This window comes from Ornithodoros turicata, chromosome 6, assembly GCF_037126465.1.
Source record: "Ornithodoros turicata isolate Travis chromosome 6, ASM3712646v1, whole genome shotgun sequence".
NCBI classification, from domain to species: domain Eukaryota; kingdom Metazoa; phylum Arthropoda; class Arachnida; order Ixodida; family Argasidae; genus Ornithodoros; species Ornithodoros turicata.
In genome coordinates, this window is record NC_088206.1 from 53766459 (window position 1) to 53782278 (window position 15820).

Genomic DNA, 15820 nt, shown 5'->3' on the forward strand with positions numbered 1-15820 from the left:
CATACCGCGATAAGGGTTTACCTGAATCGCGTATGACGTCTTTCTGTGACGTTAAGTAAGGGCGGAGATATCGACATCACTGTCGCTCTTTTGCTGCTCACTTGCGGTTTGCAGCAGCAGACAGCAGAGGTGAAATAGATAGGTCTGAAGCGCGCGCTGCGATTACTTCTGCGCTTCATCGGTAGTTCGAGCGGATCATGTGGAGATCATGCTTTAATATCACTCTTGTAGTGTGCTCCCTAAAGTCAATAATTAAAAGGTCGATTAAAATATCTATGTTAATTAGTCCCCTAATTGAGAAAGAATACGGTTTCCTACAGCAGCCCCGTCGAGTAATCCATTCGAGCAAAAGCCTCGGTGAGACTTTAACGACCTCTGTACAACGACGTGACACGGAACAAGTGGATGGGGTAAAATGAAGTCCAGGTTTCTGCAACAGTGCAGTGACGCTGCACATCATCTCCTTGCTGGCTTGTTTTAAGTTGCCGTTATCTGTCATTGCATTATGTTGAATCGGTATGTCTTATTAGAACTACATAGAATAAGTAATTTGCATGTGGTATCGTCTCCTAGGTCAAAATTTCCTTCAAGACTATCAACAGCCCGAAGTACTTTTTGGCACGGGGAGATTCAAAGTAGACGTCACACAGCTCACGAGTGCTTGCGCCTCTTACCGCGTGCAGCAATTCTTGCTTGCGTGCCGGTACATTTCTAAAGAATGAACTAGTGCGCGTTCCCGTGCAGTGCAACTCGGACAATTCAGTTGTCCACGGCCAGAATGTCCAGTGCTGGACCGAAGAATGAAGGCAGGCAGATAGAAAGAGACAAAGCACGTGAGTATGATTTATGCCTTCCTTAGGTTGCGTTGCGAACAAATGATTATTCGTAATTTGTTGATATTTCTGGCGAATCTTTTCCAATTTCAGTGGTGGAGAGACGAAAGGCATCGGCCAAGATGTTGGTCAGCATGTTCCCAAAGGTATGTAGCTCTGTACGTCGGTTAACCTAGAGACCCTTGAAACTATCCGGCACCCGGTGAATTCAGATGTGCTAACATGTGCGAAATGTTTCGCCAAAATGAATGCATGCCAAGCAGATTCCCAAGACTGCTACAGTGCTACTAGAGTTCTTCATAAAGCGCGAGAGCAACACCTCCTTGCAGCGCGACCCCCTGGCTCACTTCTGCCAGGAGGAAGTAGTGCTACACGCCCAGGAGTGCCTGCGCAAGCTCAACAAGCAGGTCATCCATTACCAGCATGTACGCGACATGATCGAGAACCTTCATGCCCTGCACATAATGGTGAGCAAACCACTATTACAGTAAGGAACTCGTATCGAGCACCAGTTCAGAAGCACTAGCGGCTTGACGTCATTGGCTTCATCTGGGCGTACTTAAGTGTGGTACGTGCAGTGCACAAAAAAGAACCCGGATAATGCGAAAGCACTGGGCCACACTATCCGCAAGTTGACTATTATCATCGGCGAAGTGGCCACGTCCCTGGAGAAGATCGCTGAAGTATCTGTTACAGACTGGATAGGAATCGGTGATGCTATAGTGAACAAATTGGAAAGGGTGAGGCCCGGACATGACGGAATTACCTAGTCTTCAACTAAGTTGTTATTAAATGTCACCTAAAAAGTCTACATGTTGCAGATATCATTTCCCGAACAGCCTCCGTTATCGGCGTTTATACCGAAGATTGGAGAGTTTGAGAGCCTGAAGTTGTTGGGAGCTGGCGGCTTTGGGTCAGTTTTGGGTGCGAGCACTTGGTTCGCTACGTTACGCTATGTACGCTATGCCTTCTTGCAGTGCGGTGTACTTGGCGAGGTTCAAGCCTGGTGATTTCACGTATACCGTGAAACTGGTGGCTACGGACCGGTTTAGCAAGTACAAGCAGGCGGCCATGGACAAGGTGGTGGCGTCAGTTATCAGGAACCCGTTTCTGGTCAAGTACTACTGCTGCTTTTGCGTGGAGGTATGTAGAATTATTGATTCCGAAATCGTGACCATGCGACACTTAAGTGAGGTCTGCGCTTAGAAACCATCACCATTATTGAACTACGCATCTGTTTAAAACCTTTCCTATAACCGGTAGGAGGCCTATGTTACCATCATGGAGCACATTCCTGGCGTGGACCTTATGCGCGTGGTAACTAAGGAACGTTTCTTAGAAATCGACGCCGTCCAGATCATAATGGCCCAGCTCATCTTGGCCCTGGAGCATTTGCACCTGCGAGGATTTCTACATCGAGATATCAAGGTTTCCAAGTGAGACGGCCTTATATTATCTTACATGATTTGGAGAACTCTGCTCACAATGAAATTGGAAGTGTAAATCTATGCACGTAAAACGCTGCCTACATTGCTACATTGCTTTGCTACCTTGTTTCCTGCCATCAATTAGCCTAGAAATGAGCGCCCTTTTGCGAAGAATTCCCAATGTGCCATTGTGTTTGCTGCAACGTTGATGTCTGTTCTAGCATGCTCATCATACCTGGAGGCCGTGTGAAAGTTATCGACTTCGACACCACGAAGATATGCAACGCTCACTGTAAGGCATTCTATGGCATCTTTCTTGGCAAGTAAAAAATGCTGAAACTTTGTCAAATAACAGGCTCAGGATCCCTAAATTGCTATTTGGTCCTACCTTCGTAAAATGAAGGCGCCTTTTTCTGTCAGTCAACAGAAAGGACTATTCTCGACGTATTGAGCAACCCAAACGGAAACAGTATAATTCGAACAGCAAAGTTCATTTTATTGTCTTATGGGCAAATGCGATATTCATCATTGCCGTCATGTGCACCTTGTGGCAGTTTCAAAGAGGCCGTTGCGGGGCTACTTCAGACGAACCTCGTTCGAGTTCAACGACGGTGAGTCTGCAGGAACGATCCCTTACATGGCTCCGGAAATACTCAAGCGAAGACCTTACGGTAAGCATTCTCTCTACGTCAAATCCGCAACATGCGCATAGTAGGGCCCCTTTATGCCCCCCAAACACCTTTAGTGGTTCAACTAATTTTTCTTAGATGAGTATCCTATACGAATATCCGTGACGGTAGACAGCTGAGATGAGTGTGATTACAGACACAGAATGCTCTCATCCAAATTTTTAAATTTTAGGCCAAGGCAGGGGAGGGCTACAGTATAGGTGTGTACTCATACAAACGAAGACAATGAATAACGCATTGATGTCACAACCCGTCCACCAGTTTAACAAAGCATTCAATATTCTTAGCATTGACAGCATCTGCGGACAAGCGGTTCCATTCGATAACGGTTCGGGGGACATCACTAAATTTGTAACAGTCGTTACGTGGCAGAAAATGTCTGAATTGTAAATTGTGCTCTTTTCTGGTGCGGTAGTCAGATAAAGGTGTGTGGTAATCGGTAGTAGCAATTTTAAGTTTGCCCTTAACTAGCTGATAAAACTTCGTCGTCTGGCTGCCAAGAGAGGTAAACCACATTGGCTACGTAAAATAGACATTAGAATGCTCCGCCCGTAGTCATTAAAAGCAAATCTAACTGCTTTTTTCTGAATGTTCTCTAGCTTGATAATTGCTTCTCGTGTATGTGGGTCCCAAACGATATCAGCATACTCTAAAACTGAGCGTAGGTACGTTTTGTAAGCGGTTAATTTAGTTGTGGATGGTGCATGTTTTAAATTACGTCTGAGGAACCAAAGTTTCTTGGACGCCTTCTGGCAAATGTTGTCGATGTAGTGATTCCACTTCAAGTTGTGTGACAATATAACACCTAGGTATTTGTACTGCAATACCCTGCTAATGAACATATTATTAACGCTGTAATTAAACACCAAAGGTTGTTTTTTTCGTGTTACCGTCAAAACTGCACACTTCTTGATGTTCAAATTCATCTGCCACGATTCGCACCACTCACCACTCACTAACAGTCATTGAGCAAGACCTGGTCATCCCTACCTCTAGCATTACAGTAAATCGCACAATAATCTGCAAACATTGACACTTTGCAAGAGAGGTTACATCCAAAGTCGTTCATAAATAATAAAAACGATAATGGACCCAATACTGACCCTTGTGGGGCCCCGGACGTTACTGGAATTACGTCGGACACAGTTATCGACAGAGACAAACTGTTCCCTCAAACGAAAGTAGTTCCTTAGCCAGTTTAATAGTTTATCATTTTTCAATATGGACTCCAGTTTAATTAGCAATTTCGTATGGGAGACCCGGTCAAAAGCCTTAGGAAAATCTAGGAATATAATATCGGATTGTCCGTTGTTGTTTATGGTGGCTGCTAGATTATGCACTATGTGAACTAACTGTGTTACCGTCGAAAGTCCTTTCCGAAAACCGTGCTGGCAACGATAGAAAAAGTTTGTGTTCTCAAGGTGTGAAGTGATATGACCGTGTATTACATGTTCCAAGATCTTGCTACACGTACACAGTAACGATACCGGTCGATAGTTCGAAGGATCAACTTTGCTTCCCGACTTATACACGGGTATCACTTTTGCAATTTTCCACTGATGTGGAACCACTCCACTAGATAAAGATCTATAAAAAATTATAACCAGAAACTTGCTTACCCATTCGGCATACCTTCTTAAGTACACGTTAGGCATTTCATCAACGTCCATACTCTTTTTCGGATCCAGACATAGCAGTAGGTTCAAGACACCTGTTACGGTGACAGGTACATCTGGTACTGATACTGGACAGGAGTATGTAAATAAGGGCCTGCTGCCGTTATCAGACGTGAAAACGGATGTAAAGCAGTCGTTGACGCGCTGAGCTACTTCTTGTTTGTTTGATATCAGAACGTCACCCACCATTATCTTATCGATTCCGGCTGGTTTAGGTGACAGGTGTCTCCAAAACTTTCGTGGGTTATCACTCAAAAAGTTACACATCGTGATATTATAATAGTTGAACTTAGCGGTTTTTAGCTTGGCTTTGAACGTTGACTCAAGTTCGGAAATGGCAGATTCTTCCTTTGACAGCCTCCTTTTTGACCGTCTCTTCTTGGTCTTGCGTTTTAAATGTATAAGCTCCCTCGTAACCCATGGATGGGACTTATTTGTCTTTTTTACTCTTTTCGGGATGAACTGGGAGTTTCTTACAATATTAACAAAACTTTCCCAAAGATCGTTAGCACTTGTCATACTGTTCTCAGCAAAGTTAACGAATTCGTCATACTTACTTTCGAGGTAATCTCATCTAGGTCTCATCAAGGGGGGTTAGAAAAATACCGCCAAGGTCTGAGGGCGATGAACATAGCTAATAGTAGTGTCTAGGGCGACCATCTTGTGATCAGAGAGACCTTCGTGAACTGAACAATGGTAGCCCCGATCTATCAATCAGCTTGACACTAATATTAGGTCAAGAATTGACGAGCAGTCGTCCGCAATTCTTGTTGGCTCCTCTACTATCTGAGTCAGGCTAAATGTATCATTTACTAATTCGTCAGACATTTTGCAGCGGAAATACGTTGGAATCATACTGGACCAATCCACATGCGGAAGATTAAAGTTGCCTGCAAGAATTATTGGTTTGTTCTTTGGAAGTGAATGCATGTAGCGTATTAACTGCTCTACAGGAGTAATGTCAGAATTTGGGGGACGATAGAACCCACTTACGATCAATGATTTAGCAGAGAGAAAGTGGATCCACACGGACTCAGCTCCACCTATGCCTGGAAGTCAAGGCCACTTCTAAGGATAATAGCTACTCCACCTCCCCGTGATTCCCTGTCCTTACGAACTATTGTAAAAGATTGGGGGACAATCTCCCAGTCCAAAACATCATCCTTCAACCACGTTTCCCACGTGAATTCTGTTATTTTATTGACAACACTTCGCGCGTTGAGATTAATGAGACGAAAAGGCGTTGACTTAGTTGTTTCTACATTCTTTTGGCGGTATGGGTTCACTTCTTTCACACTTTCATCGCTTGCGTCATATGTGAACACTTTACCTGCGATGTGTAATCTACTAAATCTCAGTTTGAAGTTCTCACCGCGCGATGACAAATGACAATCATGCAAGGATATGGTGGCATAACAGCAGCAAGACAAAACAAGGACAGGAAGAATAGCACACAGGACGACACAGAAGCTTCTGTGTCGTAATAAATCTTTCAGTCGAGAGCCAGCAGTCGTCCTGTGTGTTGTTCTTGTTGTCCTTGTATTGTCTTGCTGCTGTTATACCACCATGTCAGTATACCGACTACCCCACTTTCCACGTTGGTACTATGCGAATATCCTGGTATATCTATGCGCAATGGGGTAATAACTGGCGGCCTACACGCAGGCAATATAGATGACGAGACACAATTTGGGACATCGCTTGCCTTCCCCCTCCACGTAGTGATAATAGCATTTTGGGACGCTGATCTTGCACAAGGTTGCCTGGATACGCTAAGAAACACCCTCTTGTATCAGGGGTGGAGTTAGGAGCGGCGTCAGGGGCGGGTCCCGGATTGTTCTGAGAGGGGGATCTAGCCTTGGCCAGCATGGTAGATTCACGGTCTAGGTCAATTAAACACTGTGTAGATAGAAACTAAAATAAGGGTCAGGACATCCTGACCCCCCCCCCCACCCCCCACCTTTCTAGATCTGCCTCTGAGTGGGGTTATGTCGCTCTTGGGTTGAGGCAGAGTGCATTTTTGGCCAGCGGAATGGCCTCAGAAAACTCTGCGGTTGCGGCAACCGCTGGCAGATTTTGGACCGACAATGTCCATGTTTACACAATTTACACAATGTCCATGCTTACATGAAGACAACAAACGGCTCCGCCATCATTTACGAGACTTGACTTCAAAATCATGTTTGTTTATTTCATTAATTTATTTATTATCGTGTTCCCACATAGACTTACAATACTGCCAACCTATCGAAATGACTGCGAACGCCTTTAGCCAAGCCTCTGCCACGAACTATAGATTGGAGGTTCTTATAGAACACATTGGTGTAATCAAGGGTTATGTGACGACGGACTGAGAGGGGCGTCGGATGAAGGCACCTGTAATGCACCCCTGCGCGTACGCGCTCATTTACGTACGTTCACTAAACCAGTTCCCACACTAGAGTACCCTTCTTTTTGTTACAGTTACACTACAAAATTATGTGTACGTCCTTTCAGGGCGTGCTGTAGACTGGTGGTCTTCTGGGATTGTCATGTATAAATTGATGACCGGCCGCGTCCCATTCCGAGGGAAGACTAAGCAAACCCTCCGTAACAATATCGTCTCTTCTCCGCTCAAGTGGCCCCGACGCGACGAACATCCGCACTCTGCTACCACACCTGCCAAGGATATGGCATACAGGATGCTTAAGAAGAATCCGGTCCAGCGCCTGGGATCCAAGAGCTACAGCGACCTCAAGACACATCAGTTCTTTGACGGCTTCGACTGGAATCAGTTGTACAGGAGGAATGATTTGTGTGACATTCCCTCCATCCAGGAACTGATGAAGGAAGACGCTGATCGCGACCTAACAATAAATCCCGACTCTGACGACAAACGTGAGCATCAGCAGATCGAGGAAATGACCGACATCAGCGGCGACAGTCAGAAGCCACTGCTATGCTTTGTTTCTCCGTCTTTCAAGAAACTCATGACCATGGTACAGTACGATCATATTTTGTGACTTTGTTCCCTCATAGCGTGGTCTTGGTTTCAGGTGAAGGTGTACGGGACGCAAGTCAGTGCCTCTAACACATTCATCGAGACGAGCAGTGAAGGGTCCTCCGAAGTCGACTACAATTTTCCCAAGCCAGGTTACTCTGCCAAGACTAGTGGTAGGTCGCCAGATGTAAACTGATGCATAATCACTGTAGGGTCTGTAGAGCTCACCCGAGTGCGTGGGGCCCCAAAAAGAAGTCACTGCGCAAGACTATTTGGTTTCGGGCATTAGCAATGAGGACTCATGATCTCTTTGAGACTCCAAGGGTGTTGGACACCTTATTATAAAGCTGCCCTTTCTCCACTGTTCCCTTTCCAATGTCCTTTACGGCACGTCGCTGAGGGTCTGCGTCACCAATGAACAGTAGATCCAGAGCTCGATTCGTTTACCTCCATCGATTATTGGGCATATCTGCGCACTGTACTTTCGACTATGCTCTGTTACGGAACCTTTCTCACGGTACACGGTATTGCTACCGGGGCAGAGCTGGCGTGATTCCTCTCCAAACTAGCTCATGCCGCCTGCAGGGCTTCCACGTTGGAGACAGACTAATGAAATGCGCGTTCACAATACGCGTACTGTTTTGCATGGACAGCTTCTGCTACCAACCTGGGACACTCAGTGTCATTTGAAAGGAAGTAAAATGCTTCTCAGGTATGGACGACAGGGTCAGCCGACGGTCACTGGCCTAAAAGGTTGATATCATATACCGGCAGAAGAAATTATTCAGGTACTGGGGTTATGGTTTCACTCTGCTCGTCATAACGGGAGAAGACAGCATCTCCGTTGAGCTAATCGTCAGCTATCGTCAGCTTGAGCTAATCACTTGTCGGTGATTTACAGAGAGTGATTGAGAAAGTGACTGTTCAATAACATCACCAAAACTGTGAGACAGCAAGGGGGGGGGGGGGCTAACGTGTTGATATTTATAGTGATGTGGCTTTTATGGATGACGTCAGCAGATTGACGATAATACCACTCGCACAAATGTACTGCTAGCATTTGCCTATGTACCTGCCCAACGGATATAATGGGAGACGTACCTGTGTACCTATCTAGCCAAAGACCACATCAATAAGGGGCCAACCAAAGGCTTTTGCCTAAATGAGCCTTCAATATCCTATCCGATATCCGATATCTTTCAAGCCGGCATGGAGACTGATGCTTCGTACACGCTAGCCTGTCACACTGCAGATGCAGGTGAATTTGCGCTTCAATGGACACCTTTCAGACGGTGATGCGAAACGGTCCCTCGGACGCATCGCAGCTGCTTCCTCTGGACGTGATCGTGTCTGTGAACTGTACTTCAGTGGCACACTTGTCTTTGGAGAAAGTGCGCGAAATGATCCACAACACCACAAATCAGATGGTGCTGTCTGTGATGGCATCGATCGTGTGCCGTTTTTTGACCACTAGGCAGGACATGCTGTTCATCCTCCGAATAGTGCCCAGGGGCACCGTTGTTCTGCAGGGCGGTAGTTACACCTGCGGAGGGAACAACCCTTACCGTCTGGGAATCATCGACGCCAACACGTCGGACGAGCGAGTCAAGAAATTCTGCAAGTGTACGTCCTTTCGGTATGCACGCTGTGTCCTCTTCAGATTTCACTCTCGCAGAAGCCGAGGTAGAGACAAGAGAGCCGAGTATCGTGTGGCTGGCACGTACAAACAGCAGTTGGCAAAATCTAGCTTGCGGGATCTGCTTGTTACGTGACAAACGGTGCGTAGTCTCAACAGACTTGCTTGCAACGGGCCACCCACATGACATTGGACATCAATGAAGCCGCACCCAAGTCTCTAATCTTTGATGTCACCGCCTGGGAATACGCCTGCTTCTTCAGAATTCACCACCTCACGATGTTTGTGTTATCAGTGTTTCCTAAATTATTGATACTCGGTTTGTTTTGATTTTCTGACCTATTGTAATCGCCGACAAATTTGTTCCTTTCTTTCTCAGCGCATGGACACAGCGCCCACTAACCACAAGCTATTGTTTCCTGGGGACATCGTGACGAAAGCGGACGGGACGTCTACAGTGACAGCATCCAGAACGTCCTTCAGGTCATTCACCTAGAGAAGAATCTCACTCTCAACATCATTCCTATATCCCCACTCTGGCAGAACCGCATCCTCCTTAGTAAGCTGCGGGAGACAGCATTGTCTGATGCTCTTCTCCCCAGCAAGTCTACTCCCGCTGAAATTGAAAAGGAGCTTGAAGAAATGAGTCAAAAATAGTACACAAACAATGAACACGTAATTATGAACTATTAAGAAATTAAATGATTCCGTCTCACTAATATCGAGCTGAATATATGTGGAACTATGAAAGTGCGAGTAGTACCGAAATCTGAACTAGAATTGATTGTGAACTTGCACGTGGACAAGAGTTTGCTAACGATGGCAGTAATTTGCGGTGCTGTTTATCAAAAGATTTGTATTGGTGTATGGACATTGCAGCGAATAGCGACGGTGTAACCCACTGATCTCGATTGTAAAAGGCTGGATCGCGGATAGGGAGCGCGAGCGTGAAGAAACCGGCCGCCATCTTACTGTACCCACAACAGTCTCCGCAGCGATCATGGCAACTTCTTGCAATTACGGTCGTACCAACCGTACTGGCAAGGTTACAGGGCCTAAATTTATACAGGTGAGTCACTCATCAAGGAATAAATAGGCGTCCATTCTGTATATTTAGTTGACCATTATGAAGTGTTTTTTTTTTTTGGCCAAAACGAGCACTGGATGCAGGTTGCTTGATCGCTCTTCCGACGTTCAATCGAGCACACTTGCATTTTACCCGGCGGCAAATACAGTTTGAGTGCATAATATGCTTGAAAGAACATGTTACACTAAACAGGTAGTGTTGTCATCAATATATGTGCAAGCACTCGAGCGCTTTTTTGCATGCATTGCTAACATGGTACGTACACGGTGTTCTCTGCGGAAGCAAGTGCCACATTCATTTCTTCGAGTTACCTTCGCGCACAAGTTCGGTATTACGTCATAATGAGACCACGATTGTCACCTTTTTTCATGTATTGGTATTGTTTTGTGCCTTGGTTTGATTTGTGACAAAGAATCCTACGTAACGGTGGTGTGGCGCGACTTGAATAACGCCTTTGTGTCTGAGCTGTATCGTCAGCTTGTTACGATAGTTTTAATTTGTAGCGTGTCGTGCTATTTGTAGCAGTTTTTAAGGCAAAAGTGGTCTCTCAATACAGGTTCGTCATGAGGGCTACCCAGTGAATAATCTGTGCAGTGTGATACGGCTGGGTGTACAGGTAAGTATCACGTTCCTCATCCACTGGTTTCTACTTTACAGGAAGGAACAACCTCAGTGCACGCACTGTGGTTAGCCTCTCTGTTTTGCATATTTTCTTACATGTTCACATCAGAAACACACCTTACACTTTAGGCTCCTTCACCCAGCAATATAATAATTAGAGATTATAATTTTTAGAATAGTTTTTAATCTTTTTAATTTTTAGAAGATACAGGGATTGTAAACCATGTTTTAAACTGATGTTTTAACATTTGTCCAATGCATTTATTAAACAACATATTCATTTTTAACTGGTTGCACCCAAACCAATGTTCTGATGTATTATTTCCTTTGTTGTCGATGCACCATAAAAATTGGAATAATCATCATCAATGCAGGTTACTTCACAGCTGCCTCGACATACTCAAGAAATGGGTGCAGAACCTGCGTAATGCCCACAAACTTTGACTACCACAGCACCTCCAGAAAGTAAAGGCATATGTGTCACATGGGATTTTTAAAGACATTCACAGTATATAATACCTTGTATGAACTGTTGTAGATCTAAGCAGCCTCTACAGTACACTCTCAGAAATTAAAACTTGTCACGGAACTGTGATAATTGTTTCAGTTAATAGGCATGCACATATACGCTATAAGAAAATTATTTATTGAGAATGCACTTCTCTGACTACTCATGTTGTTTACATCTACTGTTGACCACATTCATTTATCACATATTATATTCTTATATATTATTATATTATCACATATTCGATCACATTAAATTTAAAATTTAGCATATATGAGAAAATAGCAGGAGGGAAGTTGCTATTCATTGCTCATTCCAACCTAAAATTGAGTGCTACAAATTTAGAGAGCATACCTGACCATTGTCATTCCTAAAATATATATTGCCATTGTAGCAAGGTCACAAAACAATAAATGTAGTCTTTTGCGACCTCCCTGCACGTTCATTGTATCCTGAAACGCATATGTGCAAGAAATAAATCTTGAACTTGAATAAACTTGATGTTGTATAAACTTGACATAAAATGTTGGATAATATAATGAATTATATAAAATATTGAATAAACTTGAACTCGTATATATTCTCTTTACTCATCATCAGTGATCTTCATTACAAAAGCATATCGTGCTAGACTTTTTTGTTTGCATTTCACAGACTGGGTACACGAGGGCCAAAATGACAAAATCACAACTGTTTCAAGCTCCAAATAGTCCTGTTGCAATTTGAAGACCATACGTGGAGCTGCATTTTTTGGAACGTGCTCCACATAATAAGCATGACAAAGTCAGCACTGGATAGCAGGACCCCGTCCCCAAGCAGCTTTTCTCACGCTGCAGTTGTATTCAACAAAAGCATATGTGAGTGCTGGAGAAGGACATTCAGTTTGGCACAACCGCGCCTGCAAATTATCAGAACAAATAAAGGAAGAAGCAAACAAACATAGAAGGGCTGTACTTCAAAAAGAGATAAGTCCTGTGTCTCAAGGAGGTGTTACCACTTTCTAAGTAACTTAATTGATTAAGCTTACATCACTACCTGATAACTGTCCTAACGAGTGTGATCTAATTGCGTGAAGTAATTATTTGGGCTGCTTCGGTGTGTCCACGTTTGCGAGGCAAAGCACCGCTGTCGTTTACTAAATGCTTGATATAAATCATACTAAACGCATACACGGCTAAAACAACGGCTGTGATTCTACAGAACGACCTCTTTCTGCCATGCGAGTATATCTTTTCCCGGACCGTTCTTTATGGAACAATTTTTGTCCAGAGCGCAGTACGGGATATTATATACATGGTTGTTGTTAACCTCAAGTCGTTTCTTATTGAAATATGGGCTGGGAAACGTGCTGTAGTACAATCCCCAGCGCTGCACTGCAGTGACGGTCTAGTTTCGGAATGCAAAACATAACGTAATTAAGAATCCAACGGCAGGACACCTGTGAAACACTGTTAGGATACATCAGTATACTGGCACCTTACAAAATTGTGTGATGAGAAACAACGACCAAAGCTTGCAGCGCAATATATACTCACAATCTCTGTTGCCTCCCATTGTTTTCTATGGGCACACACAGCACTTTAGGGCCCACCAACATGGCGGCGCGAAGGCACGCCTCTCCCCCACGAGCCCCTCTCCCATGCGCGATCCAGCCTTTATACATAGAGATCAGGGGTGTAACCTGTCTGGTCCCACCGAGACTTCACCACATGACGTCCGCCCGCGATGCGCTTCTGCGCTTGCACAGCTTCCTGTGTGAGTATTGGTGTGCGTAGCCCGTGCCATTCCAGTGCCAGTTCCCACTCCCACTCCGTCCTCTCCCAGTCCCTCTCAGCTAAGCTGCCGAATACTGCGCTAATGCTATTTGGCGCTAACTAACCCTGCCCACCTGTGAATCTTGCAAAATGTTTAAGCAGGAGTTCCCCCGAAGTCCTCTTGCAATGGTGGGCAGTATTTATCTCAGCCCCTATAGGCAACATCCTAGCCAGCAGCCCCTAGACGCTTGGTGGCGGCAATGGTAGATTCTCGTTCCGAGCCGAATTGATAACGTTGATAACTCCGAATGGACTGCAAGTATATAGTGTAAAGGATCGATGTGCTTACCGACGTCCGAAGATTGGGTCTTGCTGTCCTCCTATTGCAGATACGGGTGAACTTCGGCAGGGTCCGATTTAGGTCACCTGGATCACGGCAAAATTACATAGTCATAAAATACGTAGACAATAGGCTCGTTTTCTTTCACTGAATTTATGAACCGTTTTAAACAGGAGATGGAACGGTACGGACTTGTCTCTGTCTCTCGAACAAATGTGTGAGAGTGAAGTGCTGGAAAAATCCATGCAAAAAATTATTTGCGCGCGCAAATTCGTGGCAAAAACAGCAGGTTTTATTCCGTGCTAGCGCCGCAAAGCAACAGTGGCTATAGCTACAGACGGCGACAGCAGGAGGCGAGTGGGATTCGGGGCGGGTCGGGTCAGCAAGCGTCCTGGGTCGTCTTTGAGGAGAACCGTGCCGACTGAAGTTTAGAAAGTCTCCCCCGGGGAAAAAGCCTGAGACAACACAGGAGGTGGTAGGATTCGAACACACCACCTGCCAGTCTACAGCATGACATTGAAGCTACCGCCAGTGCGGGGATGCTTTTATTTTCTCGTCCAAGCCGCTGGTGCCAACAGCTGGTGAAAGACGACTTCGAATTGTGCTTTTCGAGTGCTCCTTGGAGTACGTACATTTCCTGTGCACAGTTGCAAAGTGCGGTCACGGTGATATTGCACAAGCGAAGACTCTTCACCATGTTCCCTTCATGATTTCCACACTGTGTCGCTGTCTCCTGTATGCACTGTCGAGCTGTGTCGTGCTCGACACAGCTCTCGTGTTGACCTCCCCGCAGAAGTCACCAAAGAGAAATACAACGGTCTAATTATATCCGAAAAGCGTGATAGCCAGCAACTTCCGCGTCTCACCGTATGTTGGTTACCATGCGAGGGACAATGAAATAAAATACACCCAGTAGAAACTCTGTTGTGAAATTCTGTAATCGCCATTTGTGAACAATATAGCGACGAAAGAGTCTGCACCAACCCTTAGCAGCTGCCGCTGCTAATTCCGACCTCAATTACAATTTTTCAAAAATTTCCGACCTCCAAATTACAAAAGTGCCCTCGATCTCACACTCTGCTCGCCTGACCTCACCCTTGACTGGAAAATGGAACTGGACACTAAGAACTCTGATTACTTTCCAATCAAAATCTCCGCACGTACAACGTCACTAATCGGGACCCCTCCCGCAAGGCTGATGCACATAACAGCGAAAGCACTCACATCGTCGACGCAATCAAAACAGGAGCCACCGGGACCACAAAATCTATAAGCATCTAAGCTAAACAACCCAGTCCAGGCCTCAAATATCTGTCTCTTCGCGCCGCCAGAAGAAGATCTCAGTGTAGGACAATTTGCACGGGGTGCACAAGTGATTGGACCACGTACAAAAAAATACCGGCGGCCTTCCGACGACACATTTCCGGCGTACTCAATGGCAGAGTTCACGCTCAAAGCTCTCTTGACCTTTTTGGACACTCTATAGGACTTGGATCCTTATTGTGAAGGGCCCATAGCTGGGCGTCCTCACTCATGAGGACCCTCATGAAGACGCCTCACCCTCACCTCACGACGATGAGGTGAGGGTGAGTGAGGCCAGACCACGCTGAACGTTCCTCACGAGGACAGTCGTGAGGCATTGTCCGTCATGGGGCCCACCGTGAAGGCCCTCATGAGGCCAGTCGTCGTGAGGCCATCAATACATGAGGGTACAACCTATTCCGTGAGGAGCCTCACGGATGAGGCCTTGAGGCCCATTGTGAGGAACCTCACGGATGAGACCGTGAGGCCTTTCGTGAGGAACCTCACGGATGAGGCCGTGAAGCCTTTCGGGAGGGACCTCAGGGATGAGGCCTTTCGTGAGTGGCCTCACGGATGAGCTGATGGGTTCGGGCTCCTCTTTGCTGATGCCAAACACTAACGTTAAACCTCACTGTGACAGTAACAACTGTTACCAAATTTATCCAAGCACAGCACGAAACCCTATAAACACTTTAATGCCAGGCCGTATCATTAGTACCAACTACCGACACAGTAGTTCAACGCAGATGTGTCACGTGAGCATGACGGAAAGTTCTTTTGAGGCTCATGCGCCTCCTAGTGACTTGAAGACACGTCAGGCCATGAGGGTATTCACGAGGCGAGGGCTCGTGAGGTCATGAAGGTCCTCATGAGAAGAAGGTACGCGACACCATGAGGGCCCTCATGAGGTGAGGGCACGTGAGGATGAGGACTCGTGACGCAATGGGGGTCCTCACTAGCCGAAAGT

General features: G+C 45.6%; 1 protein-coding gene across 3 annotated transcripts; it reads left to right on the forward strand.

Moving 5' to 3' along the window:
* The first annotated feature begins 656 nt into the window (after positions 1–656).
* Positions 657–11539, forward strand: LOC135396719 (microtubule-associated serine/threonine-protein kinase 3-like). 3 transcript variants are annotated; one of them, XM_064627854.1, is made up of 15 exons: positions 657–833; positions 927–979; positions 1097–1300; positions 1412–1573; positions 1655–1746; positions 1811–1976; positions 2097–2269; positions 2482–2552; positions 2815–2931; positions 7122–7603; positions 7661–7778; positions 9621–9724; positions 10121–10310; positions 10885–10944; positions 11324–11539. In XM_064627854.1, the coding sequence occupies exons 1-12, from the start codon at positions 779–781 to the stop codon at positions 9641–9643; spliced, it is 1716 nt and encodes a 571-aa protein (XP_064483924.1). In that variant the 5' UTR covers positions 657–778; the 3' UTR covers positions 9644–9724; positions 10121–10310; positions 10885–10944; positions 11324–11539. The 3 variants fall into 3 exon arrangements, with proteins under 3 accessions (XP_064483924.1, XP_064483923.1, XP_064483925.1); XM_064627853.1 differs by having other exon boundaries at positions 9621–10310; XM_064627855.1 differs by having other exon boundaries at positions 1673–1746; positions 9621–10310.
* Positions 11540–15820: the final 4281 nt, after the last annotated feature.